Source organism: Nycticebus coucang, chromosome 22 (genome assembly GCF_027406575.1).
Source record: "Nycticebus coucang isolate mNycCou1 chromosome 22, mNycCou1.pri, whole genome shotgun sequence".
Classification (NCBI taxonomy): Eukaryota; Metazoa; Chordata; class Mammalia; order Primates; family Lorisidae; genus Nycticebus; species Nycticebus coucang.
Window position 1 is genome coordinate 17,195,624 of NC_069801.1, and position 22,299 is coordinate 17,217,922.

At 51.7% G+C, this 22,299-nt stretch overlaps 1 protein-coding gene across 2 annotated transcripts in view; it reads left to right on the plus strand.

Moving 5' to 3' along the window:
• EPHB2 (EPH receptor B2) overlaps positions 1 to 14,338 on the plus strand; it is a 184,575-nt gene extending 170,237 nt beyond the window's left edge. For both annotated transcript variants that reach the window (XM_053577033.1, XM_053577034.1), the window contains exons 10-16: positions 5,693 to 5,815; positions 6,367 to 6,614; positions 7,509 to 7,724; positions 8,759 to 8,908; positions 10,274 to 10,467; positions 12,043 to 12,198; positions 12,549 to 14,338. In XM_053577033.1, coding sequence (XP_053433008.1) covers positions 5,693 to 5,815; positions 6,367 to 6,614; positions 7,509 to 7,724; positions 8,759 to 8,908; positions 10,274 to 10,467; positions 12,043 to 12,198; positions 12,549 to 12,657 — 1,196 coding nt within the window. In that variant the 3' untranslated portion in view covers positions 12,658 to 14,338. The remainder of the gene's footprint in view (positions 1 to 5,692; positions 5,816 to 6,366; positions 6,615 to 7,508; positions 7,725 to 8,758; positions 8,909 to 10,273; positions 10,468 to 12,042; positions 12,199 to 12,548) is intronic.
• The last annotated feature ends 7,961 nt before the right edge of the window (positions 14,339 to 22,299 follow it).

A 22,299-nucleotide genomic window follows, 5' to 3' on the forward strand; every position in this document is an offset into this window, starting at 1 on the left:
ATTTCTGTCGTTCAGCAGGTGCTGAGTGACTACCCAGGTCTGTAGTGCCCAGATGTGGGGCCAGAGGGACTGACCTGGTTTCTCATCCCTGCTTTGCCACTGGCCCCTGGGTGACCTCAGGGAAGTCATCAAACCTCTTTGCCTTGGCATCTTTCTATGGGAAGTAGCAAGAATAATACTCATCTCACAAGGTTGTGAGGATTAAGTGAATTAATGGCTATTAAAGTGCTTTGCAATAATAATATCTAATAGCCAACTTCTCTTTGCAGCAGGTAACAATTATTCAGTGTTTTCATTTGCCACCTACTGTACTAAACCCTTTAATAAAATATTCTCATTTGATCCTTGCAGTCCCCTTATGAGGTACAGACTGTGCATTATACCCAGTTGGTAGATGGAAAAAGTGGGATATAGAGATTAAGTAACTTGCAGGGGGACATGGCTGGATCAACACAATAGATGCTCCTGGGTTCAAACCCATAAAGCAGTTTATTCGTGATCATTATTAGCAGAAGAACCAGAATTCAAACTCAGGACTCTGCACCCCTGGTTCTTCTCTCATCATGAATTTCCCCTTTGGGTTCAGGAAGACAGTCACTGGCTCTGACAGCCATAAATCAAAAGACAGCCAGTATTTTCTGTAGACTCTGCCTGCAACCTCAGTTTAGCAAATGCCTCCTGGGATCCAGGCCTTGTCTGTTGCTCTGGCCATGAGGAGCTCACCTTCTCTTCTAGGAGACAGACTGGGGCAGCACCCAGAAGAAACCGCAGCCTGGTGATTAAAAGTGGATGCTCTGCGGCCGGCCTGGGCCTGCCTTTTATGTGTGTTAGCTACCTTCATGTCCACATGGGTGGTCATTTAACATCTCTTATGCCACAGTTTCCTCATCTGAAAAATAGAAATAACATTGGGTTGTACCAAATAAAATTGCAGTTTTTGTAGGTCAGAAAGAACTATTGAAAATTTTGTGATGTTCAGCCTAATAGTGTTATTAGGAGGACTAACTAGATCAAAAACTGTAAAGTGGCTAGAACAGGCCCTAGTACCTGGTGAATCTACACTGAATATATATGCAGTAAGTGTTTATTAAGCATCTACTGTATACCATCTTCACGTATGTGCTCCAGAGCCAACATTCTAGAGCAAGGGCTCATAACTTGTGGTTTATGGACCTGGAGCTTCCAAGGGCCTGTGAATACCCCAAAATATACAGGCATGTGTATTTCATATAACACTATGGGATGCGTTTCCAAGGAGCAGGTATGTAGTTTTCATCAAATTCTCAAAGTCATTCATTACCCCAAACAGGTGAAAGAATGCAAGAAGGCACAGAACTAAGTAACGCTGTTATTCACTCAGTAAGCATTTATTGAATACCCAGTGTATGCCAGTCCCTGGGATTCAGCATGAACAAGACAGATCCAGTCTCTATCCTTCTAGGGGAGAGGATAAAGTAAGCCTTCATAGGCAGTAGAGTGTTCCAGAAAGGAGCAGCAGGGGCTGAAAAGCGTGCATAGCTGGGAGCCCTAGTACAAGATAGAAAAGCCGCACCAACTTGGGGGCTGTAAAGTTTGGGGATGACAACTAACTGGTTGGCAGCAGAGGGAACCAAGGTGGCTCTGAGCTCCTGCCATGCTTCCCCCTTGACCCGTTCCTGCCCTTCCTTCCTTGTGCACCAGAAGGGGCCTCTTCCAGTTCTGTTGGGAGGGAGGCACCAAGAATCACAGGCTGTGCATCAAGTCTGTACAAGAAAACGAGCATCCCCAAGGAGCCGATCCTCCAGCTCTGACGAAGCTGATTTGGGAAAGGAGGCAGTCAGGGCTACTCCAGGTGGCAGGGACCAGATCCTGGTTGTATTTTAGCCAGGAGGCAGTGAGCATGGTGATTAAGAGTACAGGCCTTGGGCTCAAGTCTGACAGACTCAGGTTCAAATCCTGGCTGTGCCATTTGTTAGCTGTGTGGCCTTGGCCAGATGACTTAGCCTCTCTGAGCCACAGTTTCCTTATATGAGAAATAGGGAATAATTATCCTTTTTTCCAAGAGTTGTTGGGCAGAGAAGATGAGATAAAGCCTGGCATGGTGTTGGGCACAGACAAGGGGCTCAGTAAGTGACAACTTCTGCTGTAATTATTCTGTCTCTGTCATTTGGGTTCTGCTCAGCTCGACAGACATTCAGTGTCTGTCATATGCAGAGCTTCACACAGTGTGCCAGGGAGGGGGAAAATGAGAAAAGATCGCATACCTACCCCTTCCTCCAAAAACTCAGTCTTGGATGGTGGTTTGTAACTCTCTTTGGAAGTCTCAGACTCCTGGGAGATTCTGCTGAAAGTTTTGGAGTCTGTGGACAGAAAAATACAAATATTTCTGTGTGTATATATGCATAAAATTATAAAATAGAAAAGTCCTAAAAGAAAAATAAATAAATAAATAAAAATAGAAAAATCTAGATGTCGGTTCAGCACCTGTAGCACAGTGGTTATGGTGACAGCCACATACACCAAGGCTGGTGGGTTCGCACTGGCCTGGGCCAGCTAAACAACGACAACTGCAACAAAAAAATAAATAAAATAAAATAGCTGGGCGTTGTGGCAGGCACCTGTAGTCCCAGCTACTTGGAAGGCTTAGGCAAGAGGATCGCTTAAGCCCTCTAAGAGTTTGAGGTTGCTGTGAGCTGTGACACCACAGCGCTCTATGAAGGGCAATGTAGTGAGACTCTGTCTCAAAAAAAAAGAAAAGAAAAATCCAGATGTCTATACACAGGGATGGATTTTTTTTTTTTTTTTTTTGAGACAGAGCCTCAAGCTGTCACCCTGGGTAGAGTGCCATGGCATCACAGCTCACAGCAACATCCAACTCCTGGGCTCAAGCAATTCTCCTGCCTCCAGGCAACCACCATAATGCCTGGCTATTTTTTGTTTGGTGGGCCTGGGCTGGATTCGAACCCACCAGCTCAGGTGTATGTGGCTGGTGCCTTAGCCACTTGAGTCACAGGCACCAAGCCACACAGGGACAGATTTTTAAGAATTTTTTTTTTTTTTTTTAGACAGAGTCTCACTATGTCACCCTTAGTAGGGTGCCATAGAGTCACAGCTCACAGCAACCTCCAACTCTTGGGCTTAAGCAATTCTCTTGCCTCAGCCTCCCAAGTAGCTGGGACTACAGGCGCCTGCCACAATGCCCAGCTATTTTTTGGTTGTAGTTGTCATTATTGTTTAGCAGGCCCGGGCCTGGCTCAAACCCACTAGCTTTGGTATATGTGGTTAGTGCCCTAGGCACTGAACTACGGGCACCGAGCCAAGAAATTTATTTTTGACAATATTTATTTCCATTATTTTTAGATTTAGAAGGAGCATGAATTACTTTTTGAGTCCCAAAAAGGAACAATAATATTAAGTGCATTCCATTTCGGAGGTTACCAGACTTCCCAAAGCCCATTCTAAGAATGCCAAGTAGCTCCCAGACCCAAATTAAGAACCCCCTGACCCAAAGGACTATACAAACACCCACACAAATAATCCCAAATAAAGCTGATATGTTAGAGCAGTGGTTCTCAACCTTCCTAATGCCACGACCCTTTAATATAGTTCTCGTGGGTCACGACCCACAGGTTGAGAACCACTGTGTTAGAGCAACAGTTGGCAAACTTTTCTGCAGGGAGCCAGATCATAAATATTTTAGGCTTTGTGGGTCTTTACTGTAAATTCTCAATTCTGTTCTTACAGCACAAAAACAGCCATAGGCAAAGGAATGAGGTTGCGTTCTAATAAAACTTTATTTATAAAACAGGCAGTAAGCCAATATGGCAATCCCTGTTAGAGGCTGAGAGTGGTCAACTCACATGTCCAGGGTCACACAGCCGAGCAAGGGTGCTGACCCCACTCACCAACAAGCCAAGCCTTATGGTGACGCAGAGATTTCAGCTCCCAACTCATAGAGGAGCTGCCTCCAAAGTCACGGCTCCTGGAGCAGTAGAAGAGTGGGAGCAGGGGCCTGGAGAAGCCAGGGGGAGGCCTGGGCTGGGAGAAGGCCAGAAGGTGTGGACAGTGGAAAACCTACTTCCATCTGGAAGAGGAAATATGTTGGGGTCATCATTCCCTTTCTTCAAAGCATTTTGCTGACTCAGTGCTAGGTCAGAATTGAGTTTTTGACATCTTGGTTGCCTTCTCTTTCTGCATCAAAAGATAAAAATCTATGTCAGATTAATAATCAAATTAATAGGGTGGCGCCTGTGGCTCAGTGAGTAGGGCGCCGGCCCCATATACTCAGGGTGGTGGGTCCAAACCTGTCCCCGGCCAAACTGCAACAAAAAATAGCTGGGTGTTGTGGCAGGTGCCTGTAGTCCCAGCTACTCGGGAGGCTGAGGCAGGAGGATTGCCTAAGCCCAGGAGCTGGAGGTTGCTGTGAGCTGTGACGGCACTGCACTCTAACGAGGATGACAAAGTAAGACTCTTGTCTCAAAAAAAAAAAAAATCAAATTAATATGTCCCATGTCCAGGCTCATGATGATCACTAGGGAATCAGGGATCCCGAAAAGGTTAAGACTTGGCAAGTGGGCACTCAGCCCCTGATGAGTGAGACAGCCCTTCCCAGGCCCCTCCAGGCTCCAGATCCTGCGTGGGAGGGCTGAGCAGCTAGGAAGGGCTCCTCTGGGAGAGGAGGTGAGGATTAGGCTCAGAGAGACAGGAGGAGGCCTCCTTAGCAGGACCCCAAGAACAACGTGGTCTGCTGCCTGCTCTTTCCTCTCTTGGTTGTAGCAGCCCATATAACTCAAAGGACAAGAGAAGAGAAAGTTAAGCCTTGAACACTCTGTAACTATAAGAAACACCTGTAACAACTCAGTAATATAACACCTTGGTGAAAAGGGCACGGAGAAGGAATTCGGCTCTCCTTAGCAGGAGAGCACTCGAGACAAGACGACAACATCAGTGCTTGGCAGTATCCACACCTGTGATGCAAATAGCCACGGACTAGGGACTATGTCTATAAGTAGCTGCAGGAGAGGTTAGTCAGGGGTCATTCATTCTTTCACGGACGTGTTCACTCAGACTCTTTCGCTCCTCCTCTTCTAAAAAGACTGCTAGGATTCGCTCTCCTACTAAGATTGTTTCTCTCCCTCTCTCTCCTGCTAAGACAAATTTCCCCCTGGCACCAGATAGGCCAGGGCTAGAGACCTGGCCAATCCTGGGCCCCAACGATTGGTATTTTAATTCAAGTTCTCTCTGTTCTCGTTTCTGCCTTCCTCTTCCATTATTTTACACGCCTTGATTCTCTATCACAGGGGCAGAAAATCTGTCCACCCTTTTATTCTTTGGGCCCACACCTATAACGGATGTTGCTTATCAGTCCTGACCATAGAAAGCCACTGCCAATCAGTCAGAGCTAGAATAAGAGCTGGAACCCTTTGCTACTCTTGCTGGACCTTCTGTCCCCCTCCCCCTCCTACTCAGCTCAGTGAGGCCCAGAGAGGTCAAGTGACTTGCAGGGGGTTGCCCACTTCCTTGTGGAGGCCATTTGGGGGTGGATGCCTTGCAGGGGGCTGCTCACCTCCTTGTGGAGGCATTTGGGAGTGGATGACTTGCAGGGGGTTGCCCACCTCCTTGTGGATACCCCCCAGGGGAGGGACTGGCTTCCACTTTTCCATTTGTGTGCATCTTGATTCAGTCCGTGACCAAGCCTGGTCTTGTCCCCCAGTGACCCCAGGCATGAAAATCTACATCGACCCTTTCACCTATGAGGACCCCAATGAGGCAGTGAGGGAGTTTGCCAAAGAAATTGACATCTCCTGTGTCAAGATTGAGCAGGTGATCGGAGCAGGTAGGTGACTGGTACCTTCACAGGCTCCATGGCCTCAGCCACCGGTGCCGCCATGAGGCAGAGGGTAGGACATGGGACAAGGGCCTCAAAGATCTTCAAAGCCTGAAGTATCATCATGCCCAAGAAGAAGGACCCCCAAAGGTTACTCACCAACAGAAGGGAAAACTGAGGCACAGGCTGGGAAGGGGGTTGCACAGCAAGTCAGAGATTGAGCTGGGTCTGGAGCCAATTCACTGATCTCAGTCCAGTACTTTCCCTTCTTCCTGCCCTTCGTCCCAGGGGCCTGTCCCTATCTCCTCAGGAGCTTCCCCTGCATCGTCATCCCTGTGCCCAGCCAGATATCACGGGGCAACCATGAAGAACTTACTACCTGTTCCTGAAGGTGGCTGGGACTTTTCTGGCCCCCACATTCTCAAAGGGGTTCTATGTCTACAAGGATGAGTGGACCATTGAGGAGAAAGCACCTGCAGGCCCCAAGAGTGACAGGTTACAGTGAGGTGGCATTTCCACCTGGCAAGTGACACTCTGCTCTCTTGGTGTATCTGTCCCAGGGGAGTTTGGGGAGGTCTGCAGTGGCCACCTGAAGCTGCCAGGCAAGAGAGAGATCTTCGTGGCCATCAAGACACTCAAGTCGGGCTACACTGAGAAACAGCGCCGGGACTTCCTGAGCGAGGCCTCCATCATGGGCCAGTTTGACCACCCCAACGTCATCCACCTGGAAGGTGTTGTTACCAAGAGCACACCCGTGATGATCATCACTGAGTTCATGGAGAATGGCTCCCTGGACTCCTTCCTACGGGTACGGGAAGCCAAGAGTGCCAAGGGCCCCTGGGTGAGGCAGGAAAAGGGATGACAGCCATACTTTCATACTGTCAAAGGGATCTTGGAAAAGCTCTAGGTCAGAAATGGCTTGCAGGCTGTCACTTCCCATTCACCTACCCATAGCAGGCATTACTAATCAATCTTTGCACTCTCTTCCACTAAACCCAGTAGCATTCTCAGAATCCTTCCCTATATGGTTCCCAGGAAGCCACAACCAATCAGAGTCAGCACACAACATATGAAATCTGTTTCCATCCATTCTTTAGCCAACTTTCTCATTTTGTATAGCAGCAAATGGGCTCAAAGAGAGGTAGGGTTTGTCCAGGGTCACCTAGAGGATCAAAGTGAGACCTCAGACCCCCCATCCAGATTTTTCACCCGATTTTGGACTTCCCAAAGCTGTATAGGCTGGGAGGAGGAGTTCAGAACACAAGGCTCCCCCCAGGAAATCACAGTCAAAGAGCACTGGAATGGACATCAGAACCAGTGCATTAGGCTAGCTGAAGCAACTACTGTGTGCCTTGCACCTTCCCTTGTATCTCTGAACACCCATGAGAACTGGGCATTATTTATCCGCATTAAATACACAGATAAGGAAGCAGACTCAGAGAGGTTAGGTCACATGTCCAAGGTTGCAAAGCCAGAGGGGAACTGTTGGCCAGAGTCAAACCAGGTGTGTCTTCTTCAAAGCCTGTGTTCTCTCAACCACCCTGAAGGTAGCCTCTCCAAGGAGCCCAGACTGAGTCATTTCTGAAGGGACCCCAAAGCCAGGTTGGCAGGGTCCTGCCCTGGTTCCCCATGGCAAGGATGATCCAGGGCTCAGATCCCTACTCTTCCATTTACTCTTGTGTTTTCTCTGCTTCTTCCCAAGCAAAACGATGGGCAGTTCACAGTCATCCAGCTGGTGGGCATGCTGAGGGGCATTGCAGCTGGCATGAAGTACCTGGCAGACATGAACTACGTGCACCGGGACCTGGCTGCCCGCAACATCCTCGTCAACAGCAACCTGGTCTGCAAGGTGTCTGACTTCGGGCTCTCACGCTTTCTAGAGGACGACACCTCAGACCCCACCTACACCAGTGCCCTGGTAAGACAGGCAAAGACCACAGGAGTCACAGCGCTAGAGAGAAGGGCATAAATGTCCATCTCTCTCTGCAGTACACTGCCACTGACCCCTACCCATGCCAAGCACTGTGCGGGGCCGCAGAGACAGAGAGAGACATCCTGCCCCCTTGGAACTCTCAGGCTGGTAGGATCACAAAAGTACAGGGCTATGAGCAGGACAGCCAGCAGTGAGAGGCAGGAGAAGGCTTGCTAAAGGGAGTGATAGCTGAGCAGAGAGCTGAAGGGCCAGTAAAAGTTTCTCGATGCCACGTTCTCAGAGCAGGGTCCTGGGACTGGAACACAAGTTGTAAGAGGGTGAGCAACAGTGCTGGAGAGCTAGGCAGGGCCTTGGATACCCAAACTCACTCCTAAAAGGGTTGTTGATGGATTTTAAATGGAAAGAAATAACACATGGTCCCTGGTGATCAATTTTCCTCCCACGCAAAATGATGGTCAGTTCACAGGCATCCAGCTGGACAGATAGGAGGCACAGTTGTGAGATTAAGGAGAGCTTTAAAAAAAGGCTTTAAGGATGAGGTTTCCAGATGGCGTGGTGAGAAAAGGCACTTTTTGCAGAGGGAACAGCATGTGCAAATGTACAGTGGTCTGAAGCAATGTAGTGAGTTTGGGGAACCATAAGGTACCTCATGAGATTGCTGCAGCACAGGGCACGGAGTGTGGAGCATGGAAAGAAGGGGCCAGGGGGCGGTGCCTGTGGCTCAGTCGGTAAGGCGCCGGCCCCATATGCCGAGGGTGGCGGGTTCAAACCTGGCCCCGGCCAAAACTGCAACCAAAAAATAGCCGGGTGTTGTGGCGGGCGCCTGTGGTCCCAACTACTCGGGAGGCTGAGGCAAGAGAATCGCTTAAGCCCAGGAGTTGGAGGTTGCTGTGAGCTGTGTGAGGCCACGGCACTCTACCGAGGGCCATAAAGTGAGACTCTGTCTCTACAAAAAAAAAAAAAGAAGGGGCCAGGCAGGACAGCCTCCTACCCACAAACCCTCTCTCTCTTCCCCCTAGGGGGGGAAGATCCCCATCCGCTGGACAGCCCCAGAAGCCATCCAGTACCGGAAGTTCACCTCAGCCAGCGACGTGTGGAGCTACGGCATCGTTATGTGGGAGGTGATGTCCTATGGGGAGCGGCCCTACTGGGACATGACCAACCAGGACGTAAGTCTACAAGGGGGTGGACAGAGCCTTTCTGGCCAGCCAGATGAGGGAGGGAAAGGAGGGGCTTCTGACCTTGTGCCAGTCTCCCAGGGCAAAAGAGGTGAAATCAAGAGCCAAGCTTCCAGGGCAGTTCTCAGCCTGATGTTGGGTGATTCAGATGTCTGCATAGGACCCTGCACTCGCCAGGGGGTAGGAAAGGCCACCTACCCACAGATCAGCAAACCTTCAGGATGCATGTACCTTGTGGTCAGCCCTGAATAAGACCATGTCCACTCATGTGTTTGCCACCTCACTGAGGGTGGCAAACAACTATTCAAGCAAACAGATAAGTTATCAGGACCTTTCATGATCAGGTACTAAATTGGAGAAGGCAGAGGTCTTGTTATAGGCATTGAGGCAAGAGTATTCCCAAGGGCTCTGAAGGTAACAGCACTTGGAGACTTGAGGGCTTTCGGTTGGAAAAACCATGCTGTGCAAAGGCCCAGAGATGGGATAAACCACGCTGTGCAAAGGCCCAGAGGTGGGATAGACCATGCTGTGCAAAGACCCAGAGGTGGGATAGACCACGCTGTGCAAAGACCCAGAGGTGGGATAGACCACGCTGGGCGAAGGCCCAGAGGTGGGATAGACCACGCTGGGCGAAGGCCCAGAGGTGGGATAGACCACGCTGGGCGAAGGCCCAGAGGTGGGATAGACCACGCTGGGCGAAGGCACAGAGGTGGGATAGACCACGCTGGGCAAAGGCACAGAGGTGGGATAATGAGGGGTCATGTTGGGGAGTGTTAATAGGAAGGCGTTAAAGCAAGTTTCCTGAACAGGGAGACTGACCCACAGTCAAGGCATAGAGAATGGACTGAGTATGGTCATGGTGGCAGGCCAAATTTGAGAGAGATGTCCAAGCTCCTTTCCCTGACAGAGGAGCAGGTGGGGGGAGGTGGGAAGGTCCTGTGGAGCCTTACAAGGGTACCTTTTACCTAGAGCTGTAAATGGCATTGAAACCAATAACATGGCCACCTGGGGTCAAGCAAGGAGTCAGAGAGGAGAGTCCTCAGGGCCATCAAAGCCAGGAAGGGCTCACAGATGGGAAAGAGGAAGGATGGAGCCAGGCACAGGAGGGTCAGCCTGGGGCACTAGATGTCCCAAGATTAGCAGAAAATGGGACAGGAACCCCGCTGCTAGGTCAGACTGAGGCTATAGATAGTGAGTACCCAGGTCTGGCCCATCCCTGAGGCTGTATCCAGGAAGTGCAGGTGGTTGCCACGGCAACCAGTTAAGTCAGGCCTGCAGAGAAAAAATGGACCTGGCAGACAGCAGATGCCCTCAGCCCCTCCACCCAACCCCACTCTGCCCCTACATCGTCCCCAGGTAATCAACGCCATTGAGCAGGACTATCGGCTGCCGCCACCCATGGACTGCCCAAGCGCCCTGCACCAGCTCATGCTGGACTGCTGGCAGAAGGACCGCAACCACCGGCCCAAGTTTGGCCAAATAGTCAACACGCTGGACAAGATGATCCGCAACCCAAACAGCCTCAAAGCCATGGCTCCCCACTCCTCTGGGTATGTCCTGCCTGGCCCCGCCCTTCTTCTTGTATCAGCGCCCCCCCCTCCTCTGGGTATGCCCCGCCCCTGGCCCTCCCCCTCCTCTGGGTAAGCCCTGCCCCCTGGCCCTCCCCCTCCTCTGGGTAAGCCCTGCCCCCGGCCCTCCCCCTCCTCTGGGTATGCCCCGCCCCTGGCCCACTCTTCTCCTCTGGGTACCGCCCTTGCCCTTTCCTCTGGATACTGGGCTCTGTCCAATTGGCCCTTCCCTTCTGCTGCCACGGCAGTCCCTGCTTCAGGCAGGTGCTCTTCTCCAACTGCAGCTTGGGCAATGGATAGGACTAGTGTTTGTTGGGCATCTGCCATGACTTGGGAGTGCAGGGGAGCCCAGGACAAACTGTCCAGAGGAGAAGGACACACATCCTGTGCGCAGTAGAGAAAGCACCTTTCACATGCTTCGAGAGACAGCATTTAAGAAACACCACCAAACCAGCATTTTAGTTGGTGAATAGAGTTACTCCATAGCTACTCTCATATTCAAGCCTAAACTGTCTAACTTCCATCCTCATCTCACACACATGCTCAAATATAGACCTACACACACAGATGAACACACAGACACATTCACACTTGCTTACACACATGATCTCACACAAAGACACACAGTCTCGGGCTCTCACGCTCACACACATCCATAGGCACCTGCACATACAGCCCCATTCAGAAGTTAGTGCATATCACACACACCGTACGTGTCCTCTTACTGGGTCAGCGTCCCCATGCCCAAGAGATAGGCTCAGCCTGAGGGGGATTCAGCTCAGGTGTCCAGCGCATCTCTTCTCCCAAGACTCCAGGCCAGCTTCACCCAGGCTACGACTCACCACTGCCTTCCTTGGGTAGCTGTCACAGGTCACATGTTTACCCTCCTGGACCCACAATACCACTGAATGTCTGAGAGCCATGGTCCAGCCAGGTGTCCTCAGGATCTAGGTTGGCTGTGGCCAGAGATTCCGTGGGCCAAAGTCCTTCCTCCACTACGTTCCTGTGGCCAAGACAGCTTTGTGCTTGCCTCTACCTGTCACTCCTCACCGTGACCCTGCATCAGGCACTCCTGAGTCTCCAGATAAAATCACTCAGGGCTTTTCATCTCATGAGAGTCATTTCACTACTTGCCAAGCAGAATGTCATTCCCATAAGCAACACCAGCCTGAGCTGGAGTTTGAAGGTACAGTCCCCAAGGTCAGCCTCCTATAGCACAAAGCAGGGCAGAGAATGGCACTGGGGGAGGAAACAACGAATAACTTTAACATTTGGTCCAGCTGAATTCCCTCCTTCAGAAAATGAGAAACAGGGACAAGTGTCTTCTGCTCCTCACTCCTGTAGGCCAGCCTCTCAGCAGCTTTGCAACCTGCACAGACACTCCCACTTACTCACACATGCTTGCACACATAGCCACACAGGCTCCAACTCTGCCCACACACACACAGAGGGCACGTGTGTGCACAGCCCACAGGCGTATCCACGCACACACCCTCACACTTCCTGCAAGCCTGTGCCCTGACCATCTCTGTCGCCCACTCCACCCCCCGCCTCCAGCATTAACCTGCCGCTGCTGGACCGCACGATCCCCGACTACACCAGCTTTAACACCGTGGACGAGTGGCTGGAGGCCATAAAGATGGGGCAGTACAAGGAGAGCTTCGCCAACGCCGGCTTCACCTCCTTCGATGTTGTGTCTCAGATGATGATGGAGTAAGTGCCCCCCTCCCCTGTCTACCCCTCCAGCCAAGTGGGGTACTCTGGGAGATAAGAAATAGTGTCCCAGAGAGGATGTGGGGGACCAAGGGGCAAGATAGCCAACATTGGAGTGACATCCAGACTGATACCCATACTGCTACCTGCTCACTATGTGACCTTGAGCAAATCAATCTGTTTTCTCATCTTAGTGCCCTGACTCGAGGTCAAGGGCTCTCCACCTCACCACAGTCACTCACTCAAGCTTTGGCCACTCACCCTCACCCCCATCCCAGAACCCACCCCCCGCTTACTGTCTTTAGCATGAACCCCCACATTTCCCTAACACACGTGCTTCTCTTCCAAAGGGACATTCTCCGGGTCGGGGTCACTTTGGCTGGCCACCAGAAAAAAATCCTGAATAGTATCCAGGTGATGCGGGCACAGATGAACCAGATTCAGTCTGTGGAGGTTTGACACTTGCCTCGGCTCGCCTCTTCCTCCAGGCCCCGCCCCCTCCTCCCCACATGCCGGGCCCTCCTGGTGCTCCATCCACTGCAGGGTCAGCCACCTGCCAGGAGGCCACGGACAGCAGAAGAACCAAGCAGCGCTCTCCATGTCACCAAGAACAAATGCGATTCAAACAACGGAAAAAAGGGAATGGGGAAAAAAGAAAATAGAATCTGGGAGGGGGCGGGAGGATTCTCAAAAGGAAAGCAATGACCATTCTTAGGGGAAAAAAAGGGCTTGGGAGATTCTTGCGATTTGTCCAATCAGAGACCAAAAGCAGTTTCTCTCCAACTCCCTCTGGAAAGGTGACCTGGCCAGAGCCAAGAAACACTTTCAGGAAAACAAATGTGAAGGGGAGAGACGGGTCGCCCTTCTCTCCTATCCCTGGCTGCTCTTCTAGGCCTCATCAACAGCTAAGTGCCAGGCGGATGGGGCAGGCAGTCCCAGGAATCCTCTGGGAAAATCCATTCCAGCTGCCACTGGGCAAACAGAAGCATTTTTCTGTCTTTGGAGAATATTTTAGAAACTCCAATGAAAGATACTGTTTCTCCTGTCGGCTCATGGGGATGAAAAGGGGCTTTTGTCCTCCTGGGTCAGGGAAAACATGAGGACACCAGAAAGGATAGCCTTCCTGAGGATGGCTGCCCCCTGGGTCTGCAGCTTCACGTACATATCACACGCACCACCTGGCAGCCCCAACCTGCCTGGGCACCCCCTCCTGCCAGCCCCCACCTCGTGGGCTGATGCTGCCTGCAGTGACCGCCGTCAGCTACGACTGCCACTGAGAAGGGTTGATCCTGCGTCTGGGTTTGTTTACAGCGATTCGAGAACTAGGGGGTATTTTGGTCAGGGGTGGTTTTGGTTTTGGGGGGTTTGTTTGTTGGGGTTTTTTTTATGACAATGAAGTGACACTTTGACATTTCCTACCTTTTGAGGACTTACGAGGACTTGATCCTTCTCCAGGAAGAAGGTGCTTTCTGCTTATTGACTTAGGCAATACACCAAGGGCGAGATTTTATATGCACATTTCTGGATTTTTTATATGGTTTTCACTGACACCCTTCCCTCCTCCCACCAGACCTCACCAAAGCCAACTGCCACAGGGCCATCTGGGCCCTTCAGAGACTTGAGTGAGATTTGGGTGGGGAGAGAGAGGTGCATCCCACTTCAGGACTGTTTATGAAGGTGATGGATCAAGGAGGAAGTGGGCTCTGGGGCTGCAGGGCTGAGTCCTTGCCTGCTCCCTGACACTCTTGCCCTGATCTGTCTAGTACTTCCCAGGCAAATAGGCCCCTTTGAGGTTCCTGAGTGCCCTCAGATGGCCAAAACCCAGTTTTGCCTCTGGGAGCCTAAGCCAGGTCGCATCGGAGTCCAGGACCTGGATCATTCACTGTGATACCCCAGCCCTCCAGAGGGTGCCCCAGAGACGTGGGCAGGCATGCTCCTTCTCTTCCCTGGGGAGAACATGTGTGATTTCTCTCCCACCTCCTTCCTTCCACCAGAACTTCGCCAGGTCTGAAGGTCTTGGCCATGGGGAAACCATCAGCCAAAAGGTCTGGCTGCAGATTCCCTTCTGTGAGCAAACGCAGGCGCCTGAGCAGAACAATCGGTTAGTGAATTGATGGAAATAAACGCTTTAGTTATAAAACAGCCCTGTTCTCTGTAAGTTCCGAGAGACCCTGGCACCCTTAGGATGTGCCAAGTGACCGTAATGCTCTTCTAAGTGACCCTCCCTCAAAATTCTAGAAGGCCTGGAGCACATGGAAGACAACAGCTCCATGTGGCCTTTCTGGCTCTGGCTTGTCAAAAGTCCAGGCAGCAAAAAAAAGCAAGTTGGAGGTAGCTCAGAACTCTGGGGCTGATGCCCTGGGAATCGCTGCTGGTACATTAGCCATAGGGAGTCACAGGGGTGCACTCAGCATACCCGGGCCAGAGGAAGGGGTTTCCCCAAATCAGGTGAGCTGTGATGGTGGGGTGTCAGGATCCCAGGGTGCCTGGGGGCTCCCAGGCAGAACAAGATATGATCACCTTATCCAGGCCAACTTTGATTTTTTTTTCCTCTGTGCAAATGGGCTCTTACTGACACATTAAAATCAGAATTCTTTGTGTGACAGGTGCCAGTGGGGAACTGGAGGGGCTGGGGATATCGAGTCTGGCTGAGTCTGGACCTTTCCCTTTGTCCACGGAGCTTCTTTGAGGAGACTGACCAGTGGGAGAGATTCAGGCCACAGGCAGCCAGCTAAAAGCACCATGGTCAGAGCAAGCATACAGCAAGGACCAGCCTGTCATCTGTCACTTGCCTGCTCTGAGACTGAGAGGCAAAGGGAAGGAAGGGATTAGAGAGGAGTGTGGGCCCCCTAGGAGGACAGCAGGATGAGCCACAAGAAAGAATTGGCAAGTTTCCCACAAACTGGCCGGCAGTGGCCCACCGGCCACCACGGTGTGCCCCAAAGGTCCCCAGCACGTGTGGCAGCTGTCCCGGCACACAAGGTCACCTTCTGGCAGGAGCTGCCCTGATGCTCTCTAGATTAGTTTTGTCTCCCCAGCCCACCTCCTGATGGTCCAGGGCCCCACATGGGGCTGGCAGTCAGTGCTTCCTGTCAGATGGCTTCCTGTCCTAAGCTGCTAGGCTGGTGTCCGCTAGCCAGCATGTCTGCCTGTCCATCCTCCAGGGCCCCAGGTCCTCAGTGGCCCTGAACCCCCAGAATACAGGTGCTACCCAGACCTCTGTGTCTCCACTTCAGGATAACAGACATCACTTGTGACTGTCCCAGGAGTACAGGTGCTGCTCACGTCTTCCCTCCCCACTGGTGGGACACTGGCTGCCACACACCCTCTCACTTGCTGCTCAGCAGGAGTGGCAGGCCATGTTGCCAAGCGCCTTCCACTTACGCCACCCGCTCACCCGGACACACATCTCTGAGCCACCGCTGCCTGGTTACTAATCCTTTCCTGGCTCAACCTCTCCAAGTGCCAGCCCCCACCTGCCCAGCAGTGTTAGAGGAGTTTCCGGCTGTTCGCACACAGTTGGTGCTCGGGGGAAGAAAGCTGCCTCATAAAGCCAGGCCAGGGCACCGTGGCTATGGGGACCAGCTGCTCTGGGAGGGTATTACTGGCAGAGCTGCACAGAGCTGGCTGGGTAGGAGGGAACCATGTCTCCCACCCCCGGCCCTTCTGCTCCAGAGGCCCCCCAAATGGGTCACTACTGGTGATCGGCAGGCTTCTCCCTGGGAACAACATTCAAAATCCCCATCAAATGGGGAGACATGGGCAGACCAGTCAGGATAGGTGATGGCCTTGGTGCTGTACCAAAGGCCTTGCAGCAGGGGCTGTGGTGGCAGGGACAGCAGGGGACACTTAAGAGACTTGGGGCAGTGGCTGTTTACTTACTAACCATAGGTGCCTCTTGCTCAGGTAGCATCTTTCCCCATCATTGCTAGCTGGTCCCCACCCTGCCACCATTTTGGGGCCTCTCTGCCACCCCCTGGTGGGCAGGCAGTAGCCTGGGGGCACCACTCTCCAATAAATCGGGCTCATCTCTAGGAGGATGGGAGCCCCCACCCCTTCCTCATGCTTGGCTGAAGCGCAGGAAAGCTCCTGGCCCCAGATGACTACCTGCCTCAGCACTGGGCCCTGCACCACTCCTGGCTATTTCCACGGCCCATGTACTTACAATATGTACCCAAAGCTGGAAGAGTCTTACCAGGGAAAATAATGTAAATGCATTCAAAGGACAGGATGCCACATGAAGCTAGGAAAGTGCACCCTGCTCCCAGGGTGGCAGCCTTCTCCTGTCACTAGAGACATGGATCTGGGGAGCCATGTCTCCTCACTGAGCCTCGAGACCCATCCATAAAATGAGAGCATTGCACTGGGAAAGCCAGGATGTGCAAAAGACTTACACACCTCAGTCCTGTGAGGAGGGACTATTACCCCCTACATGTAGGGGGGAAACTGAGGCTCTGGGGGGGAAGGAGCAGAGTAGGGACTTTGGTTTATCTGCTCCAAGTGCCCACCCTACCATGTCATGTCAATTAGATGACAGGAAGGACTCGGTGTCTGATGCTGCCTGGTCAAGGGAAAGCTCAAATGGGCTGCAGCTATCAGGGAGGGCTTCCTAGATGAGGCTGTCTTGAAACTAACAGAGGTCAAAAGAAAGGTCATTCCAAGCAAGAGGCAGCAGCAGCCAGAATGGTCCAACACTGTGAGGAGTTGTGTCTGGACTGGCCAGAGAAAGGAGGAAAGTGAGGACTGATATAAGGTGAAATTGGGGCAGTCTGCACATGATGTAAAGCCCAGCCACAGCAGGTTCTTGAGCAGAGCAGTGGCGGAGTGAGTCTCAGGGTCTGGAAAGAGGAGTTTTACCATTAGTTGAGGGCAGGATACCTCCTAGCTATACCCCTGCCCCCTGGGAAGAGGAGCCCTAGGAGCAGGGATCACTTATTCCAGAATAATCCAGGCCGTACCAGTTCACTTTCCATCCTCACTGGTGCATATAACCCAAAGAGTCACTCCAGCTCTCAGAACAGCAGGGCCTAATCTTGTGCTACCTGATTCTTAATTTGGCTGATGTCCACCCCTATTTCCTCTAGGCTCTCAAGGGGTGGCAGGTGAGGTGGGGAGAGAGCGCCAGGCACCAAGGGAGCTACGCACGTGGGCATGAAAATCCAAGAAGCTCATCTCTGCCCCCATCACCCCAGCCCTGGAGAGCTCACCCAGACATGCTGAAAGGAGTCTGGGGTCCTGTCTTTTCCAATAGTGTGTTATCCTGGGAAAACCAGGGGGAATTTTAGGGAGCCTCACTGCACTGTGTGATGCCACATGGGCCCTACACATGCCACCAGTCGGCCTTACCTGGCCTCTGGCAAAATGGCTCCTGCCATACATCTTAGGATGGAGAACAGCCTCAAAGCCAGCCAATTTCCCCTACAGGGAGACCAAAGTCAGACTGTTGGTTGCAGGAAAGGACTTTACCTTTGTCATATAACATAGAGACTAGGCTCAGAGCCTACCCCACCAGAGGCTGGTCTCAGGACTTTGGAGCCACAGGGATTGCAATAATAGCTGAACACTTACCATGTGCTGGGTGCCAAAGTAGTGCCCACCACCACCACTTTACCCATGAGAAAACTGATTCCATCTGCTTGCAGTCCTTCCCACCTCCCAGCATTTCTCAGACTGTGCCATTGGCCACCTCTATCAGAATCTCCTGGGCTACACATTACGGATTTCCCGGGCTCCACCCCAGCCCCATAAATCAGATTCCCTGAGGTTGGGTCCAGGGGTCTCCATTTTTGACAAACTCTTCCAGACACTAAACTCATTTCAGCTACCCCATGACAAACTACCCCGATGTCTGCAGAGAGAGGGTCTGGTGTAGACGGGGATTAGGAAAGAGCAGGATATCGCCAGATAAGATGCCCAAACTCAGACATAGATTAGGACCCATGAAGTGGGGGGTAGGGCCGGCCCTCAGGAATGTGCTCAGACTGAGCTAAGCCATCAGGAAAATCAGAAAGACCCCCAGACCCTGAGTCTGTCTACGTTTAGCTTCACGGCACAAAGGCTGCCTCAAGAAAGCTGATATAGTAAAAAGGAGCAGGAACTTAATACTTCAGAGGGGCCCGCAGCCCACCCAGGGACATCCTCTGGAGACCCCATAGGCCCTGCGGCTATGGTCTAGCACTGCTCACTCAGCACCTGGCCAGGTGGGCCAGGCACAGGCAGGGTGGGGCTTCCAGCTGGACCTGACACCATAGATGCTTCCCCCAGCCCTGGCTACCTGAACTAAGACACAACTTTTCCCAGAGGAAGAAGAGGGAGGGAAGACCTCTCTTTCTACTCAGGATCTAATAAGCCTGTTGTGGGAGCAGGGCTGTGAGTGTTAGCAGAGGAGCAGAAGAGGGAGAAGTGGACAGGGAGGTCAGGAAACATCTTAGAGGAGGTCAAAGCCAGGACTACATACGCTCTGGAGTACCCACTGAGGCAATAAGAGTCAAGAATTCTAACATTCCATGGGTGAAGCTCCATAATTCTAAGATTCCAATGGAAGGATGCCATGTTTTTAGGATGCCATCGCTATATGATTCTATACTGCTAATTCTTGAAATTTCAAGCCCCATTGTTTATCACTGGTCCCCAAGCCTAAAGACCCTAGCATTAAAAAAGCACAAAGAGAGAGAGAGAAAGAGATGGAGAGGGAGATAAGCTGAAAACAAATACTAAGAAAAGCTCCATCCTTTGAATCTGGGTCACAGATGGACCTTGGCAAGAGCCAAAGACCCTCCTTTTGAGTTTGATGCAGAATTCTTCTCCCTGGTAGAGCAGCAGGATTGCATGCTTCAGGCCTTGCAGGGGGCAAGGCAGGGCTGGCTGTTCCAAGCTGTAGCAGAGCAAAGCCCCACACAGGCCACAGTGCCCACTGGCTCTTGGTCTCTGACAGCTCTGCTCAGGAACCAAGCAGGGACCCCCTCTCCTCCTGGCTCAATTGAGGAGAGACTCATCTCCTCCTCACCCCACCCCAAGGCAGGATGCTTCAGGGCCAGGGATTTGCTTTGGGAGACCCCAGCCAAGGCTATTCTGCAAGGAGACCACCCTCTTGTTCAGAGCCAGAGTCTTAACCCTGGACAACCACAGGATCTTGCTGCAAACCCTGGAGGCCATGCTGGCCCTGCCCCACTCCAGGACTCCCTTCCCCCTTTTCAGCTTTAGCCACTGCTCCCTGGGGGGCGGGCCTCAGGGGCCTGTTGGTAACTTGGCGTTCAGCCTGGCTGCTCTCCCTCTGTGGACAGGGACTCAGACAGAGGGGCACAATGTCCAGCCTCTGAGGCTGACCCAGCGACATTCACTCCCAGTCGGCCTCTTTGGATTCCAGAGAAGAGCAATTACTGCTTGTTCTTGCCCAGCCCCAATTCATAATCATAGCTGCTATTGCTTGAGAGCCAACCATGTGCCAGACACCGTGCTCAGCTTTTTCTACATGAAGTGTCTTGCTTAATCCTCACGCCACTCTGTGAGATAGGTACAATGGTCACTCCCACTCCACAGACTAGGAAACTCAGAGACGTGACGTGATGGCTTTCCCATGTCACACACTACCCACCCTCTTAATCACTACAGTACACTATGCTGCTACCAGTGGTTGCCCCTCAGCCCCTCCACTGTCAGATCCTTTGCCAGAAAAATCTCAGACCCCCCAAGGAACTCTCTGACATCCTTTCTGAGCATGGCCCCCCTAGAACTGCTGTCAGAGCTACAGGTAGTGGGAGCAAGCGCTAGACCCCCTCGTGAGGTGTCCGTCCCAACCCAACTATGCAGTCCAGGGCTCTCATCCAGGGGGCCTGGGGCTGTCTGGTGGAGTTTCACAGAAACCTGTTTTCTCTGGTCATACCCTTGGGTTTTTCCGACAATGTTGGGAGGTCAAGGAGTGACACACCCATGCCCATGGGTCAGACCCAGCTCCTGCAGTCCCCCCACTGATGTGACCAAGGAAATCTCACCAGCTGTGTCCAAGATCAACCTGACCCTGTTACTCCGATGCCTTTGTAGGAGTATTTTTAGCAAAACTTTTTTTTCCAAAATAAATGTGAACTGTAAAAATTATCACTTGGACTCAGTATTTTTTCCTCCAGGGTTCTCCAGGAATAATTGGGAGCTCCCAGAGTCCCTGAGCAGGGTTTGAAAGCATGACCAGGAGTTTTTCAGGGCTAAGAGTGGAGCTTGAGTGGGGCTGAGGTGGACATTGGGGCTGGGGTGGGGCTTTGGCCTGGGCTCGGGTTGGGTGTTGCAATCAAGCAACAGCTCTTAAATGTTCTCAGAACCCTCAGTCGTGTTTAAAAGTTTGAGCTCTGCTGTCAGGGGTCCAGGGATTCATATCCCAACTCTGCCTTTTGTGAGCTGCCTTGAAAGGTCACCTACTTAAGTCTCATTTTCATGTCTGTGAAACCAGGACAATCGAATATCTAACTCCTAGAGTGCAGGCAAGGAGGAAACAAAATGAAACCTGGAAAGCCCTGAGCACCCCCGGACTTCATTCTTGTTATTTTGCTGGGCAAGAAGCCGGTGATGGCAGGGCCTGTATCTATCCTACATCCTGCTTTTCTCCTCAACCCAGGCAGTACCTGTCTTATGCTAGACACTCAATAAATGTTTGTCAAATAGAGAGGGTGCCAAAAAAGTGCATACACATTTTTGTGTGTGTGTGTGTGGTTTTTGTCCAGGGCTAGTTTTGAACCCGCCACCTCCGGCATATGGGACTAGCGCCCTACTCCTTGAGCCACAGTCGCCGCCCCGTGTCTACACATTTTAAGAAAGGAATAAATTTTATTGAAATTGTCATACTCAAGACATTTGACTTCTACAATTACAAGAGGTACTCAAACATGACTTGTATTCATCTTTTGTTATTGGTATATATTTTGTTTTACAATTTTAATAGTTTTTTCCTTTCCTAAATGTATATACATTTCTTTGGCACCCTCTGAAGATGGCATGGACCTTTGGGAAGGTTTCTTGGTCAAATAACTTTGGCAAATTCTATAATAGTGCAAGTTAATCAGATTTCAGGATATTGCAGAGCTTTAAATAAACTGAAAGTGTAAAGTGATTTTCTAAAAAGGTGCTATTATGCGCAAGCTTCTCCTATAGGGGAGCAGCTTATGGGACCAGTGTCCCTGAGAACATGCTTGGGTAATGCTCTGGTGGTTAGAATGAAGGACCCAGCGATGCCATTTTGGGCCTTTCATCATTTCAGGCTTTTGTCCTCCATTTTAAAGACAACCTGAAAACCCTTTGTCTGGTTTCTTAGTAAACCACACGTCTCCTACTTCCCAAAGTGCACCCGCCTCCTGACAGTTGAGATTGGCGGGACCCTATCAGTTTTGAGTTCTAGTATAGGGATAAGAAATAACCAATCCAAAGGCCAAGCTTTGTTTCCCACGCCCCTCACCCCATACCCACTGCATAAACCCCCCCCTTTCCCCCCCCTGCCCCCCGCGGGCAACGAGCACAGGACTCTTAGCCCGGTTGCGTCTGGGGAACGCGGACATCCCCGGCTGGAGCCTGAATAAACGCCCTTGTGTGATTTGCATTGGTGTCTGTCTCTCTCATATGGTCATTGGGGATTCCGATTCTCAGGTGTAACATTTGGTGCGCTGGCCGGGAATCCCCAAGACCCCGAGAGACCCCATCCGGAGGGCTGGTAAGTGTAAGTGTCTTTGTGCTTTTGTTCTGCGCAGATTTTGAGTTGTGGTCAGAAGACGGCCTAGGTGGATGCACTGGAGGGCCACCGACCAGAGGCAGTGGAAGACGTTCCCACCTCCCTGGGGGAAGGCTGGGTCGTGGAATCCCCAGGCCCCGAGGGTAGGGATCACATGGAATCCATCCCCCTAGGACTTTTTTTTTTTGTGGTTTTTGGCCGGGGCTGGGCTCGAACCCGCCACCTCCAGCATATGGGACAGGCGCCCCACTCCTTGAGCCACAGGCGCCACCCCAACCCCTAGGACTTTTGAGTAAGAGCAGGCTGTGCCCGCGGACGAGCGCCAGGCCGTCCATTTACTTTCAGTTTTGCTTCAATTCAGTCCATGGCCGTGTCTGCCTTTGTCTTTGTGT